The sequence below is a fragment of the Bacillus rossius genome, chromosome 3, assembly GCF_032445375.1.
Source record: "Bacillus rossius redtenbacheri isolate Brsri chromosome 3, Brsri_v3, whole genome shotgun sequence".
NCBI classification, from domain to species: Eukaryota; Metazoa; Arthropoda; class Insecta; order Phasmatodea; family Bacillidae; genus Bacillus; species Bacillus rossius.
Genome location: NC_086332.1, coordinates 50,037,549 through 50,053,409, shown reverse-complemented (window position 1 = coordinate 50,053,409; position 15,861 = coordinate 50,037,549). Strand labels below are relative to the sequence as shown.

Sequence of the window (15,861 nt, the reverse complement as noted above, 5' to 3'; positions counted from 1 at the left end):
CGAAGGGTTAGGTTAGGTTACGTCAGTCACAACATGCTTGTTTTCATTGGAAACTTCTGATTTAGCGGCTGAAGTGGCGTTAATACCAAAACGCAAAACTTCGGAAATCTTCGGAAATTCTCGCAGGGAACCGAAACTACGTGAGTTGTAGGCTTCCCGGAGTGGAGTACCCCGCTGGACTCAGTTGACGGGCGAGTCGATAGATTTGGTCGGTGAAACCCCAGCGAATCGACCACCGCTCGCCTTTCCCCCCCCCCCCCCTTTTCTCATGCTCTTCGTGACGTCACAAACTCACTGCTCGCCGGGTCCGAACGGTCAGTCGAGTGGACAGCACACACAAGCTCGCGAGGCTTCTGTCTTACTTTTTCACACTTTCGCGTGAACGGCCTGGCACATGCTACAATCCGTCTCACGCTTAGATTGCAGGGCAGAGTACATGGCGAACACTGTTGCCAGATTGATGCTATCCGGGTTGCCAACATTACAAGTCTTATTGTGTATACCATCGTTAATGATAATAATTATTGTAATACTTATATATATTAATTTTACCATTTCTTGATTTTTCCCAAGTCCAGAAAATATTGTCCACTGATAGTGTTATTACAGTTGTATTCATTCTAACAGAAAAAAAATTAAATGTTAAACACCAATTATTATTTCACAAGAGAAACTATTTTTAACAGTCAGTCACTGTTAAATAACATGGCATTTTTCGTGAAACTATGTGCAAACCTGAAAAGAGCAAAAACTTCTTAGAAGTAAATGATATAGCAAAAACGGTTGAAAACCATATGCGCGTATTTCAGTTGCATCACTTATAAAATAAAAAAACCGAAATTATCAGACGATGCCCTTGATGAAATACAACAGGAAAATCTATTTCCACAATTCTCATTGCAAATTTTACCTTAAAACTTTTGATTACATTGCAAAGTTGTGTCTGAAACTTTCGCTCTCTACGGCGTGCATCTGGCAACAGAGCACATAGAAACAAAGAGGGCGTCGTTTCGCCTAAAATATTTGGCCTAAAAATTTTTCAGAACATTCACTTGGCCTAAACTTTTTTTATCTAAAGTCATTAGGCCTAAAGACGTTTGGCCTAAACATATTTGGCCTAAAACCATTTGACATAAATTTGTTTGGCCTAAAGTCATTTGACCTAAAATAGTTTTACCTAAATTCGTTTGGCATAAAGATATTTGACCTAAAGTCATTTGACCTAATATTTTTTGGAATAAAGTCACATGGCCTAAAAAAAATATTTAGCCTAATTTTAGGCCAAATTATTTTAGGCCTACTGGCGGGTACCCCAGACGTCTTCGGAAAGAGGAAGTAAATGCCAGTTGGAACGCACGCTGCAACCCGAGGACGAGACGCGCATGCCCGAGCTGAACGAGGCTGCTGTGCCGGGAAGGGTCGGGTGTTGGTGGACGAAGTGGCCGCCTTGTTGCAGGACCAGCGACCGCCAGGCAGAATGCAGATGCTGCACGTCGTGATGGCCGGCTCGCTCGTGGCGCTGCTGGCGACCCTGGGGCTGCCGCATGCCGCCGCCGACGAGGTCATCGTGCAGAAGAGGGTCAGTGCTTTGGTCGCAAGGAGAACTACTGCGCGGGGTTTCCCTTCCGGCGGGCTCGTGTTGTCGCACGCCGCGCACTCGTGCGTGCGCCCTCTGGAAGCTACTTGCGTCTTCGGTGCTAGGGACCGCGTGAGGCACTGGCTTCTCTTGCAGGAAGTAACTGCACATATTTCCGCCCACAGGGCCGGTGCAAGGTAAATTGGCGCCCTAGGCGAAAAACCTTAATGCCACCCCCCGTCCCGTTCCCCACGGGACACCCCAAAAAAAATTTCCTTGCCTCAAAATACATCACGTAAGTCTAAGATTTTGTCAAAAATCAAATGTATGCAGGCTTGTGTTTTTTTTTTACTTTTTTACTTATTACAAATCATAAGCAGGTCACCGTGGACTTTAAATAATTACTTATAGCAATATAAACATTCCAAACTGTTACAAAAATCCATTTTCATCTAGTTTCAATAATCGTTAAGCATATTATATCAGCTGTTATGTGTCGTGCTGCGCCGCCCCCAGCTACTTGGCGCCCTAGGCGGTTGCCTAGTTCGCCTGTATGGACGCGCCGGCCCTGTTCCGCCAGTTGATACCTTCTTTCCTTAAGTTCAAACTAGCACGATGTTTATGATGAGTTGTTAAAAGGCAGATCTGCAAAACTTTCCGTATTTTCTGTACTCAAAGAATCGTCTTAAATATAAATTTATTTTTGATAAATTTTACCAAGAATATACTTTATTTTTATTTACATAATGCTTTCAATAAAATCTCAGGAGTTTCCCGCAGCGGCATCATTTTAGCACGTCAAGCCTAAACAGTTTTGAAGTTAACGGGAGAATTAGGCCGGGTCTATAAACTACACAAGAAATGCACACGAACTCAACACAAAAACGCAGCTCAATTATTGCCCAAATTTCAAGTTCTTGCGTTTCTGTTTGCTTTTCTGCTTTCTATGTTCTAAGTGTTCCTGAAACTTTTTAAAATACAGAATACTAAGGTTTTTTTTTTCCTTTATAACACGCAATACGTTACTATTTATTAAACTATAGCACATTGTAAGCAAATCACGGTTTTAGATAAAGTTAATAAGAATTTTACACGTTTTCACTACGAAAATAATCCAGACGAGGAAAAAAAAAATTATCTGCAGCTTTTGCAGTTTCAAGTAGTAGGGTTGTTGTGGATTGTTTTATAAATCCCGCCTACCTCGACATACATACGGTGTGCAGAACTTCAGAAAAAAGGCACGATTTAAAAACTGCTTGAGATATCACCGTGGTATCTGTTTAGAAAAACATTTAAGAATGCGTTGAGGGTAGATGAGTAGTTCTGTTTCCGTATTTCGTTTTTAAACGGTATTTTTTTGGAGAAAGAAAATTGGTTGAAATGTGTTATTTTTAGAGTAAATTTTAAATATGAAACATCCGTTAGAGATTCTTAATAGCGATCAAAATAACTTGCAATACACCTTTACCTTCATTTCTCCAACATTTTAATTTCATAGTACGACGAGAAGACTGCGTATCAATTCAGAGCCTTGCGCTTTGAGGCGATAACGCGCTAGTAGCACCAGCGAGAATCGACCTTATTATTACGCCTCATTAACACACATGCACCCTTAACTAGGCAGGTTGAGTTGGTTACGTGTTGCGTCTTTGCGCTCTAGTTTTTTTTTCTCTTTTCGTTCTTGCGGAGTTGTAATAAACTCCGCCTTGGTGTGCAAATTACGCACGAAGCAGAACTCGTGATCCCGTCTGGACAGACGGGCTCGCGATAAGAGCCCGCCGCCCGGCGCGAGACGTCACCGGGCTGAAGAGACAAAGCCCAGGAGGGATGCAGCGCCTGCACCATCTGGTGAGCGATGAGACAACCAACTCCACGTGACGGCCGCCGTAAGACAATAAGCGCGCGGCGCAGGGACCAGATAGCGCCGAGTCTATCCGCGCGAGGAAGGGGCGCCGGCCCGCCGCAACAAAAGGGAATAACTTATTGCGAACCTAACAGCTTCTGCTGGCTGTTCTTCGGATCCGCGCCGTAGCAGCGCCACGCCCATTACCTCCTTGCTTCTCTGTCTTCCATTTTACTCATCACTCCACTCGCGTCTGGTTTAGTTACTCGGGAGAAGTTTCCAACAAGATGCATTTTTTATGAATAATTTTTGGAAACACTGAAAAGACTCAAAGAGAAACTACAATGTTTTCGTCAGCTGTATATCTAACTTGGAAACATTATTTATTTTATAACGTGCACTTAAAAAATAAATAAAGTTTTCACTATAAAATTAATGACGTTTAAAATAGTTTACTTGATAGCTGTATAAGTTAACAAATTGTAGGCGTTTTTTTATTAATTTTAATTTTCCGAGTCCGCTAATCGAAATAACTCTTAGACTGGCTATGCTACGAGTAATGTGTAGCCTCGGAGCCCCTGAAGACGCAAAGGAAGTTGACGAAACATTAAACTTTTTTTTCTTCTGTGCACGGCCAACCACCAAATAAAACGTAGTTGGAATGAATATGTAGATATATTAAATAAAATGGAGGAGAGTTAAACTCGAGTAGCTAATCAATTGTTTTTCGATTGATTTTCAAAGATACACGTGAATGTAATTTTTTTACAAAGTAAGTTGTTGAGCCTAAAGTGGCCCTGTTTCAATTTGGTTACAAACACTCGCATCTGCATGAAACTTCCATAGACTAACTTTAGGTTTGCACATAATTCATAAACAGACCTGGGTGTCTTAAAATTAGATTAATTAAATTTATAACCTGAAGTGGACTATACTAGACACATCAATGCAAAAATCTACTCCCAAAATTTTTAAAATAAAATAATTTGGCGAGTTGTTTATTTATGTAACAAAACCTAACTGTACTTTTACTACAGCAATATATGTATATATATACACATAAGTTATATCCGAGGAACGCAGATTTTTGGGGCGTGTGACTCGGGGTAAGTGAATGTTTGGTTATTTGAGTCATATCCCGTTCCAGGTCATTATTTAATATTTACGTTTAACATGGTTACACTTGTAGACATTTTGAGTGGCCGAACGTCAGCAAAATGAAAAAATATATAGATATATTGCATAATTTTTGCATAGTTAACTGGCAAAGTTGAATTTTTAACATTTTTGTGCAGTATGGATAAGGAAAACCAAATAGAATAAAAAAACAGAAAATTTTTGAGTTTAAAGGGAGAGCTGGTGGGATGATTTAAAATTCTTTCCGAAAAATTTATTTAATTGTATTTAACCTTTTACAATCATAAACATTTTGATGATTTTAAAAGGCTAGGTAAAATTAAATAATATTTTTCTGAAAGAAAAGAAACCATATCACATAGCAGCCAGTAAAGTTTAATTGACACATAAAAATTTCCAGTTTTATATTCCATACCATTCTCCTTATCCATACTCCACAAAAACCTTTACAATGCAAACAAGTATACGATGTATATGTATTTTTTCATCTTGTGAAAGCTGAGCCACTCAAAAAGTGGGCAAGTTTAACATAATGACCTGTAGCGGGGCATGCGCCCACGACGTGAGCTGGTTTGATTGTTGTCAGGAGGTGGACCCCGCCCAGATGGAGCGTCTGCTGGACCCCAAGAGGAAGAGACCGTTCTGCAACGCCTTCACTGGTAAGCGTCTTCGCTCCGGCAGAAAATCAAGTTACCTCACGGGCGCAGCAAACATTGCTCTCTTCATTCACCTTCCAACACACTCAGCGCACCGTTTCTGCTACTTGGATCGATGTTCCCGTTGTCGCGTTCAACCTCCCACCACTGGAGAGGTGAACACCCGGCTGGGAGCAACATTTAATGTTTCCAATAAATTCGAAATTAAAAAAAAGTGTCAATTACGTAACTCACGCGTAATCCTAAAGTTGCTGATCCTAGCGAGCGACGTCCTCACAATCAAACAAATAGTAAATAGCAGAGATGGTTGACGAAGAAGGCAAACGAGAGTAAGCTATATTTCATTTAGACAGTCAATTTTGATCCTCTCACCGTCTCGTGTTGTGTGCCAGGGATGGCTCATAAGCCCATGCAGTTAGGAATTGTTGTTGGGAGACGTAGCTGAAGTCACCTTATTTGTCACCATATAATTCCCAAGACATTGCCGGAATCGTGCTTAACTAACGTCTGATGATTGCTAGTAAGTATGAATTAGAATATCCGTCTTTAAACACAGTCAATTCCATAAAATGCAGTCATTAAAAACTATTTTTGGAATCCAACTAACATGGTGCAGACCATGAAATTTTAAAAAGAAACTTCACTCTGTTACCATGTAATCATGCAGACGTGACAAGACTCTGTATGAATCACTTATAACTATTTAGAATTTTTTAAAAAGTAAACATGCCCATTGTGATACACGAATCCACGACTCCAATGTTTATTTCCGAGCGACGTGGCGCAACGGTAAAATGTTAATACTTACACGTGGAAACACCCGGGTTCAAATCGCTGAACATCCTCTTTTTGTTTTTTCCATGGTTCCCCAAAGTCAGTAAGGCGTACAGTAAAAATTTGTGACCTCAATATTTAACGGCTTAATTTGACAGTAAAACTGTAAAAAAAAAAAAAAAGTATGTTAGCCCGGTTTTTTTAACTACGCAAAAAACGCAAGATGAAAAGAGTTTAATAACGCTGTTTTCAATTACCCGTTCATAAACTACGCTATACGCAAAAAATGCAAAGTAATCATTGGCCAACTTCCAACTTCTTGCGCTCTTTTGGCTTGCGTTTCCAAAGGCCATATTTGATTAGAAGTGTTCCTAAAAACATTTAAAGACGTATACGTTATGTGCATAGACGTCCACGATGTGAGAACAGATCTTGTAAGTCGATTTTAACCTACTTCTGATTGTCGTATCGATTTGAAACTTTGCAAGTGTATGCAGTCCGGATTACAATGCAATAATGGATGAAGAAACCAGGAGGTAAATAGTGGAACTCTTCAACGGCTACTAGTAAACCCCATATTTTATGTCCGTTACTGACATAAGCGCGTATTTAAATCTATAATTTAGAAATATTTAGTGTGTAACTAATAAAAGCATTTATTTAATTTTTTTAAAATATAATAATTTTATATGCTTAACTTTTAAACTTAAACTATCACGTGTGGTGAAAGAAAATTTTCCCTTTAAATCAAATTATTGACTTTTTTGTTTTCCTAATATAGTAAATATGAATCATTAGAAGGAGCCAGAGGTTAAAATTTGTTTCCTACTGTTTTACACTTTTAAGTTATAGGGTTTATGACGCATTGCGACTTGCGTGCTTTAAAGACCGATTTTTCTTGCGTTGGTTGCGTGTAGCGTTGTTACGATGTGCAGTAAGTGTTTGATATTCAAATATTAGCTGTAACAAATGCATATATCTTTTGGAGTGTGTACTGATCGTAAACAAAAGCACGTGTCATTATTTACATCCATTGACTTCGACAGTTCTATTGACAGTTTGTTAGCCAATGTTGGAGTCACAAGTGGAAGTCAAAGAAAGAATCTGTCTGTATCATAAATATGCTATGCTTGAGACCTGAAGTCGTTTATACAACTCACTATATAAGTAATTTTTTTTTAATTCACTCGCAACCGACTTTTTTGTTCGGGGCTCGCGTTCGCGGCTATAAATAACTCGCCGCTGGCCAATGAGGACGCCGGCGCCGGCAGCGCTCCCCGCGATCGGCGGCGAGATGAGGAAACGCGGGCGCCCGTGGCCGCGGCAATATCCGCCCCGCGGAAACAAAAAAAAAGGGGGAAGGAGGAAGAAGTGCGGTAACCCGGCTGCTCGATCGCGTCGATGAAATATTCTCGCCGGGAAAATAATCGCCTCGCAATACTTTATTGCATTTCCGGCGGGGAGCCGAGAGAGGAGAGACGTCTTCATCGGGTTGGTTCGCTACCTGGCAAATATTAACGAAGCAGGTAGACGTGATTTTCACCAACTCAGACACTACATGTACTGAGGGAAGAAAAAGGCAGAAATCGACAAAAGGTTTTTTTTAGTTATCAAAAGTATTAATTATTTGAAAAATGTTGATGAATTGGATACATAACAGATTTATAAGTCAAGAAAATACATAGCCTAGTTGAAACTATTTAAATACACGTTGTGTGTTTGTGAGCGCTTTTGTTAGAATCATCATGTAAAATATTCCGATCCAGCCAATGGGATGCGTAAATCAAGAGAACACAGGCGGCGTTAAACGCGAGGAAAAATTTAATACTGGAAGAACAGGGGCCAAAGTAAGTTGTCCGTAACTCCACTCAACGTAACCGGGATTTTGCTCTTTACCGAGGTTAGATGTTACACATCACTGGCGATTACCGAAAGACCCGCTCACTTTAATTTTTTTTAATAAACGTTTGTCGTCAGAGAATTCTATTACACGACTACTACAGAACAAGGAGAGTGGAGACGTAATTGGCCATGATCTGTTACAAGGAACCGTTTGCCTGGGGTAATTTCGAGAGGCTATGGAGGACCCACATCAGGATGGATGTACCTGGATTCGAACTCGGGACATCTGTAATGCGCGGCCATCGTTTTCCCGTTGCATCACCTCGCTAAATATGAGTATGTGTGTACCTATATATGTGTGTGTGTATTAAATCCATATGGATCGAAAAAATTCCGCGGGAAAATTGGGGGAAATCTCCTCTACTCGCTTGAGAGATTTCTAAACAGGGTTTCCTGTTGTTCGAATTCCCTTGCGTTGAGGGTTCTTCTTCGGCAGAGAAACCTGAACGTAAATTACGCGCCAATCACGGAATCAGGTAAAACTGTGTGAATTATAGCCTATCGTGGAATTAAACCACGATTTTTTTTTCCCCAGTCTCCAGAAATTACATGGCATGTAGGAACTTCTCAGCAAAGTGTGTCGCAAATAAATAAAGGGTTATCGTAGTTTTAAATAACTGAATCTTCGTATAATGCCACGTCTGGTACTGAGTTCCGTGTCCTCTTGTGAACAAAATAAACGTACGTGTGAAAGGAAAACTAATTGTGTTTGCTGTTGCTTTAGGTTTTTCAAGCGTTTGTTAACAATTCGAGACGAGTCTTGCGAGTTCGTGATCAAAGAAATTAAACAACACAGAACCCGAAAAATACTTCGAAGACATCTTCCGAAAAGGTCCGAAGATCCCCGAATAATTTGGAACCCGCATTCTTCGTAAGTTAGAGGTTAAATTTAGGCGTGTACCAGTATGGTACGAGGCATGAAGTTAGAATTTTTTTCAGGAGACGGAATGCTGTGACGTAGCTGAATTCACTTTGTTTACTTCGACGTCGCCACGTTGTCCCGCCCAAAACATTGCGCAAATGGTGATTGACCACGTATGAAGGTGGTTAGTACTTAGTAAGTATGAATCAGAAACTCAGTCGTTAAACACAGTCACTGCCATAAAAAAAAGTTATTTAATACTTTTCCCCCAATGTAAACAATGTTTCGGGAGTCTAACCATCACGGCGCAGACCATGAGCCTGTTTCACCCGGTTACCATGTAGTCATGTAGACGTGGTCACTCCCTGGAACAAGCTACCTGCTGGAGGCACGCTATACAGAGGCACAGAAACTAAACAACTTAAGTTGTATGTTCTGTTTATATAAATATATATATAAAGTACCACGCAGTTAAACTTGGCGACTCTTTGAGTGGCTCGACTTTAACCAAATGTAAAATATATGTTTGTGTGTATATAAATACATATATAGCGTACTTTTTACATCATTATCTGGCAAAGTTGCTTTTTAAACTTTTTTTTGCAGTATGGATAAGGAGAATAAACAGAAATATAAAAGTGGAACTTTTTAGATTTAAAGTGAATTTTACTGGGTAGTGATATGAGGTTTAATTTATTTCAGACAAAAATATATATTTAATTTTACCTATCTTTCTAAAATTCTCAGAATTGTTATGATATTAACAGACTAAATTAAATTTTTTTTCCTGAAAGCAATTCAAACAATCACCACCAAAATTGTTTAGTTGTTTAATCAGTTTGGTTCTATTTATCCATACTGCAAAAAACATGTTAAAAATTCAACTTTGCCAGCTAATTACACAAAAAGGGTGCACTTTTTTTTCTTCATTTTGATGAAGTTCGGTGTTTAAACGTAAATATGAAACAATGGCCTGGAACGCGGAACGGGCTGGCACCGGTAGTGGGGGGTCTCCCGCGTCACAGCTGCTTCTCGCGTCACCTCGCGGGTGCGCCTCGCGGTGTCCGAGAGCGGTGGTCGCGCTCCCATGGGAGAGTAACTCTAATTGCGGAGACGGACACCTAGATTGTTGAAGTAGTTTTAAGCCCACCCGCTAGATAGTAGCATTCATAATATATTACTAACACAGCTATATTGATTGTGATAAGTTAATGCATAAACAGACAAACAAACTGGTAATAATTAACACACTTTAATTTTTATTTAGCCACACATTTTGTGGTGTGGTCTATAAATTATTCATTCTGCTACTAATTTATGTAAAAAGATGCTCTCTTTTTTGTTACTAAACAGCACAGTTTAAATCGCTGTTACTTAGCAATTAGTCGTCAAGTAGTTAAATTAACATTATATACCTCCCTTCCAATTTTTTTTTGCTAGTAGTTATGAGCCAGCCCAACAGATAGCGCAACATGTTGCGCAGAAGGGAGAACATGGTTTCAGTTTCCACTGGTAAGAGTCGCCCTTCCCTGTGCTGTGGCTGCCCCCAGGCTGCGGCAAGAAGCGCTCCGACGAGTCCATGGCCACGCTGGTGGAGATGAACTCCGAGCCGGCGGTCGAGGAGCTGACGCGCCAGATCCTGTCGGAGGCCAAGCTGTGGGAGGCCATCCAAGAGGCGCGCATCGAGCTTCTCAGGAGGAAGCACCAGCAGCAGGTAGACCGCCCTCGCGTCTCCCTCCCCTCCCACAACCCGAACAGTTCCGAACTTTGCCGAAGTAAAATGTTAGGTGAGGTTAGGTTACGTTTGGTCAGTGAAATAAATTAGTTTTTTTTTTCGGGGAGGAGGAGATTAGGTTGTGTTAGGTTATCGTATAACTTAAATGAAATGTTGGTTAGGTTAGGTTATGTTAGCGTTGTTTAGAATCCGCTATGACCGTAAAATATATAAATTTTGCAATAGGGAAGCCTAAGATGTACATCAAGTTCTGTCCTTGCCCGAACACGCCCGAATATTCACCTTCGGCCAACCTCGGTTTTTTTTATATACTTATATTTATATTTATCCAGTTATTTTAATGTAGCTATACTAACCTAACTAACCGTCCATAGTGTTTTAAAGTGTTTTAATGTAGCTAACGTAACCGACCACTTTTGATATTTGAATTAATTTTTCCTGCGCAAAAATAAAACAAATACCGAGGTTGGCCGAAGGTGAATATATTCGGGCGTGTTCGGGCAGGGACATAACTTGTTGGACGTCTTAGGCTTCTCGTTGCAATAATTATGGTGTTTTTTTCATGAGCGATCGGCATGATTCGGAGAACTTCGGAACAGTTCGGGTGTGGCACATACCCCTGTGAACTGTAGGCTTCCCCCTGGGTAAACCGAACGCTCCGAGATGCGAGTGTCCAGTGACTCCAGTGACTGCGCCACCTCGCTGCGCCTCGTCGGCCTGGCGACGCCGACTGCTGGGTGGAGGACAGTGGGGGCCCTGGGTCATTTACTTTTGCGGGGGTGTCATTTAGATTTAATAAGTAAGTACATACAAGCATCAAGTTATAAGAGTCCGGTGTTTTTTACAAAATTATGATCTCTCTAACACGTTCTACCCATACCTACAGAATTTATTTGTAAACATTTTTGAGACAACAAAAACATATTTTATTCAGAAATCACACGCGAAAGGCCTACATATAGGTTTCCATGTGAAAATACAGGTTCGCAAATTACTCATTATTTTTTAACTAATTTTGAAAAATAAAATTGTTTACTGTAGATGTATATGCTATCGCGGACTATTCTGTGGGCCTTTTTAAGACCTACAATCCTGAAGTACATTAATTTGATGTATCAGTCATGTATAAGTCAGTATACGCCATAGAATCCCCCTAAAAGCGTCAGTTAACATCGAGATTTATCTACTATCTTTTAATCAAATATGAATGCATTGCACACATATATCTTCTGGAAGAAATTACCTTAGGCCGGTATTCCAAGACACAAAAATAAGGATTTAGGTATTGAATATGCTACACCTGTTCCCTAACCGTATTCCTAATGCACGATCGGACACGGATTTCGGTGTCCTATTCGTGACCTATCTGCTGCCCAAATTCCGCGCATGCGCTGAGCTCACTTTGTCGTTGATTTCGTCCAGATGGGGGACTTACGTCTGGTGCCATTAGCTCGAATATAGTCATTTTTGTGATCATCGGGGGACGTACCAAGCTTGTTTTTGTGCCAAATGAAACTTTATCATAGCGAAACTATATAAAACACTTTAATGGTCATAATAAGAAATAATCGGAACTTAAAAAGTATTTGAGAAAATTGGAAAGGCCGTTATATTTTTGTTCCATGGTGTTGCTATCTCTAGTATTTTTGCAGTAACAATTGTATAGATGGTTTCCAAACATCCGCTAGAATGCAATAGAACCAGTTTCGAGCCTCGCGCAGGGAGGTTTATTAAAACTACTGCCGATTAGATTCCTAACTGGTATTCGGTTTGGACACGTTATGGCATACGGCCCGCGAGTTAGGTTACGGTTGTGTCCTAACAAAGCAGTACGGTACTTATTCGCTACCTTACCCGGACGTTTTGGCATGCCGTCCTAGAGATAAGCCAGCTCTTAAATTCTAAAGTGTATATCAACCTTGGAAATCACTTTAGGCCATAAGTCATATATATATTTTTTTCCAACTTATTTTTTGTCATATATCTGCAGCTGATGTTTGTTGGTCGAATTTAGACTCACCCTTATTTTGGTTGAACGGCTTCAGTCTTGGAACAAGCCTGACAGAAGTTTTCTGGAATATGCAGTTTGGTTATCGGTCGTGTTCAGCCTCTCCAACGGCATATTTTATCTCGATGTTGCCCTACGATGACGAGGCATCAAAGGAATTATCGATTCATTTTATCTAAGCTGTCCGTCTAAAAAGTGACGTTTTCAGCGCAGACATGGGCACATATACGGTGTGCAGAACTTCAGGAAAAACAACGCAATTTGAAAACTACTCAAGATATCCGAGTGGGGTCTGTTTACGATAAGCATTTAAGAATTCGCTGAGGGCCGGAAAGTACTTTTGATTTCGGATTAAGTTTTTAAATTGTTAAAATGGCTGAACGGCGTGTTTTCAGAGTCAATTTTAGGCACAAACCATCCGGTACAGATTCTTGTAAACACTTAAGGGACTTACATTACGCCTTTATATTTATTTCTCCGCCACATAGGCTAATGTTGCGATCACCGCTCAAATATCATAGTTGTCCTATGCACGATGGAAAGACTGCACGCCAGTTCAGAACCTTGCGCTTAAAAGCGATACCGCACTAGATGCACCAGCGAGCGTCGCGCTTATCATCCCGTCTCACCAACACAGATACACTCCTGACGTGGCGGGCCCCTTTACGCAGCAATACCTTTCTTTATTACCCCCCCCCCCCCTCCTCCGATGGGTGGGACGCCACAGCCCATTTTTCTGTAGCCAATTTTCTATCCATAATAACATAGTTTAGCAACATTATGTTCATAACCAGTCTCACTTTCTGAATAATTCTACTATATATAGACTAACATAAAAAAAGGGGGGGGGGAGTTTTCTTAAGTTTAGCTCATTTGCTTTATTTCTGAACTTGACAGCTTCCTGCTTCGATGTATTTGCCAAGTTTGGATATGAAAATGCATTTAAATATATCGTGACTGTAAAGAAACAGACAACCTAACACGAACGTAGTTGTGTTTATCTCTTTGAAGCTACTCAAACCAGTCCTTTCCGTAGCACACACATAATGGAAATCAGTTCTCACGAATACGTTGAAGCATTCCCACACTGGCCTTCTAATTTTAGTTTAACTCGTTCATGCTTTCGGCGAATTCATAGGAACATTCTCGCATCGATAAACGAGAGTTTCAGTTCATATCTGCAAGAAAACATCGTTCTCATTTCTTGATACGTTTATTTTTCTTCACTGGGTATTTATCTTTTTTATATACAATCAAAGAAAAAAAATTCAGTAGTAAATATCATCGGCCAGTATAATAAATAGATTGGCTGGTGACATTTATTCACTCCAATTAGCATTGACATCAACATTGATGTAGCTGAATGAGTTTCGAAACCAACGACACAAAAATTAATATATTCAATTCAGGGTGTGTGTGTGTATATATATATATATAATATGTTATATTTATATATATATATATATATAAACGGAAGCCGTAATTGCAGTTAATGCAAATCATATCACGCGAAGTTTAGCCACCCGCGAAATCGTAAACGAAGAAGTAGTAATTCGACTGGAATTGATTTGACAAGCCTTTCTCACTGAATTATTCATATGTAATGGCGTTTAAGTTATAAGATAAAAAGTGATATTTACATATTTCTTTCTAAATTGTGAAATTATTTTTTTTGTACCAAATCACGAGGAAAAGTCAAAATACGAAATCCATCGCGAAATTGTGGAAGCTAAACAGGTGTGTCAATTTTGCGACATAAATTCGTCGCTTTATGCGCTTTCTATTTACGTGGGTTCAATTGCAATTGGGCGCATGGTCAGCAAAATCTCAATTCTCTCGTATTTGAGTTTATGATGGTTTAGTACAAACAAGGGAAATTTTTGGTCGTATTCAGACCGAGGAATTATCAATGAATACGGATGAATTGAATCTACTAATAGCATAGCAATAGTAACAAGAAATGACAATCATACAGCGTTCCATGATTCTGATCCGGTTTATATACTTATACCTATCCATCAAGTTTGCAACAGTTATTAACTTATTTTTTGCTGATTAACCTGTCTTTAAGACTACGCCAAATAACGCATGTCCATTATTACCACGAATTATATAAGTAGCCCACATATATTTTCTAATTATACCTACCAGCGTTCACTCTCAATCATCTGTAACAAAAGTGTGTTGAGCAGCGTAAGGATGAGCTATATTCCAAATTGAATTGGGCGCTTGTCAATTGTTCTAACTCGTTATGTTATTTAATGTTTGTATTTATAAGCATAAGAACTTCGCTCTTTATGTTGTTGGGTGAATAGACTGAATAGTCAGAAATCGACATAATCGTTATTCGTTGCTGCTCGAATGTCCTCAAATCTATCTGTAAATCCTAGGCTACATTCGAAATAACACACACACAGAATATAAGTAGGACAGTTGCACACGCACAGCCCAGAAGCCGAAACTACATTCACACACAACAATTCAGTTAAAATTATTTCAACATACTTTCTCCTCATTTACTTCTATAAAAATTTCCAGTTTAAAATGTTTAAATTTTGTCATATATTATTAACAGAAGCAGTTGTTTACCAAAATCCAAGTATTTAATTTCGCCGTATTGTTTTAAACATTTATGAATATTAAAAATAAAAAAACCTTGGCAAATAAATACATATACGAATTTTCACTCCAACTTTGGAATGCACGTATCAAAACAAAACGTCATTTATGCTATGCCGATAACGTGTACGCTGATTGGCCACAAACAGAAATCGCCGCACAGCACAGAGTAAAGATAGAAATTCGACAGCGTTCTGGTGCGCCATGCCCGTGCTGTTTTCCAGTGTGACTGCTGTTTTTTTTGTGTACAACTTCCGTGCGTGTGTGCTGTCGCGAGTGTAGCCCAGCCTTGACGTCATGGGTCGCACGGTCACGTCAGGACGGTTAGTTCGCGCGGTGTACGCGCGATGCTGTGAGCGCTGGTGTCGCATGCTGTTGCAGCAGATGGCTGGCAGCCAGGAGGCGGAGAGCGCTGCCTTGCCCCTACCGCTGAGACTGGCCAGCTACCGGAGGAAGAGGTCTGCCGACTCACTGGCCGAGGTGAGAGACATTTGCTGACTGATTTAGGGGCAGTGGGATAGGAAATGAGAGACGCCATCTTGGTTTCAACAATTTTTTACCTTTTTTCCTTTCATATTTTGGCTTCTTTAAAGCATAATATATAATTTAGTACAAGGTATAATCACTACCTGCTACAAATCGTTTAGCCTGTGAAGCCATTGGGTTAAGTATTTAATTTATTTTATGGAATTACTACAGCTATAATAATACTGTTAATATACACTATTTTATGGTCTTCGTAAATCTAT

The 15,861-nt window shown here is 39.9% G+C and overlaps 1 protein-coding gene across 4 annotated transcripts in view; it reads left to right on the top strand.

Moving 5' to 3' along the window:
* Positions 1-15,861, top strand: part of LOC134530665 (cardioactive peptide) — a 92,502-nt gene that overhangs the window by 74,828 nt on the left and 1,813 nt on the right. For 2 of the 4 annotated variants that reach the window (XM_063365705.1, XM_063365704.1), the window contains 4 exons: positions 1,457-1,579; positions 5,143-5,215; positions 10,301-10,464; positions 15,494-15,592. In XM_063365705.1, the coding sequence (XP_063221775.1) occupies positions 1,478-1,579; positions 5,143-5,215; positions 10,301-10,464; positions 15,494-15,592 (438 nt within the window). In that variant the 5' untranslated portion in view covers positions 1,457-1,477. The remainder of the gene's footprint in view (positions 1-1,456; positions 1,580-5,142; positions 5,216-10,300; positions 10,465-15,493; positions 15,593-15,861) is intronic. The other 2 variants (XM_063365707.1, XM_063365706.1) reach the window with 1 other exon arrangement.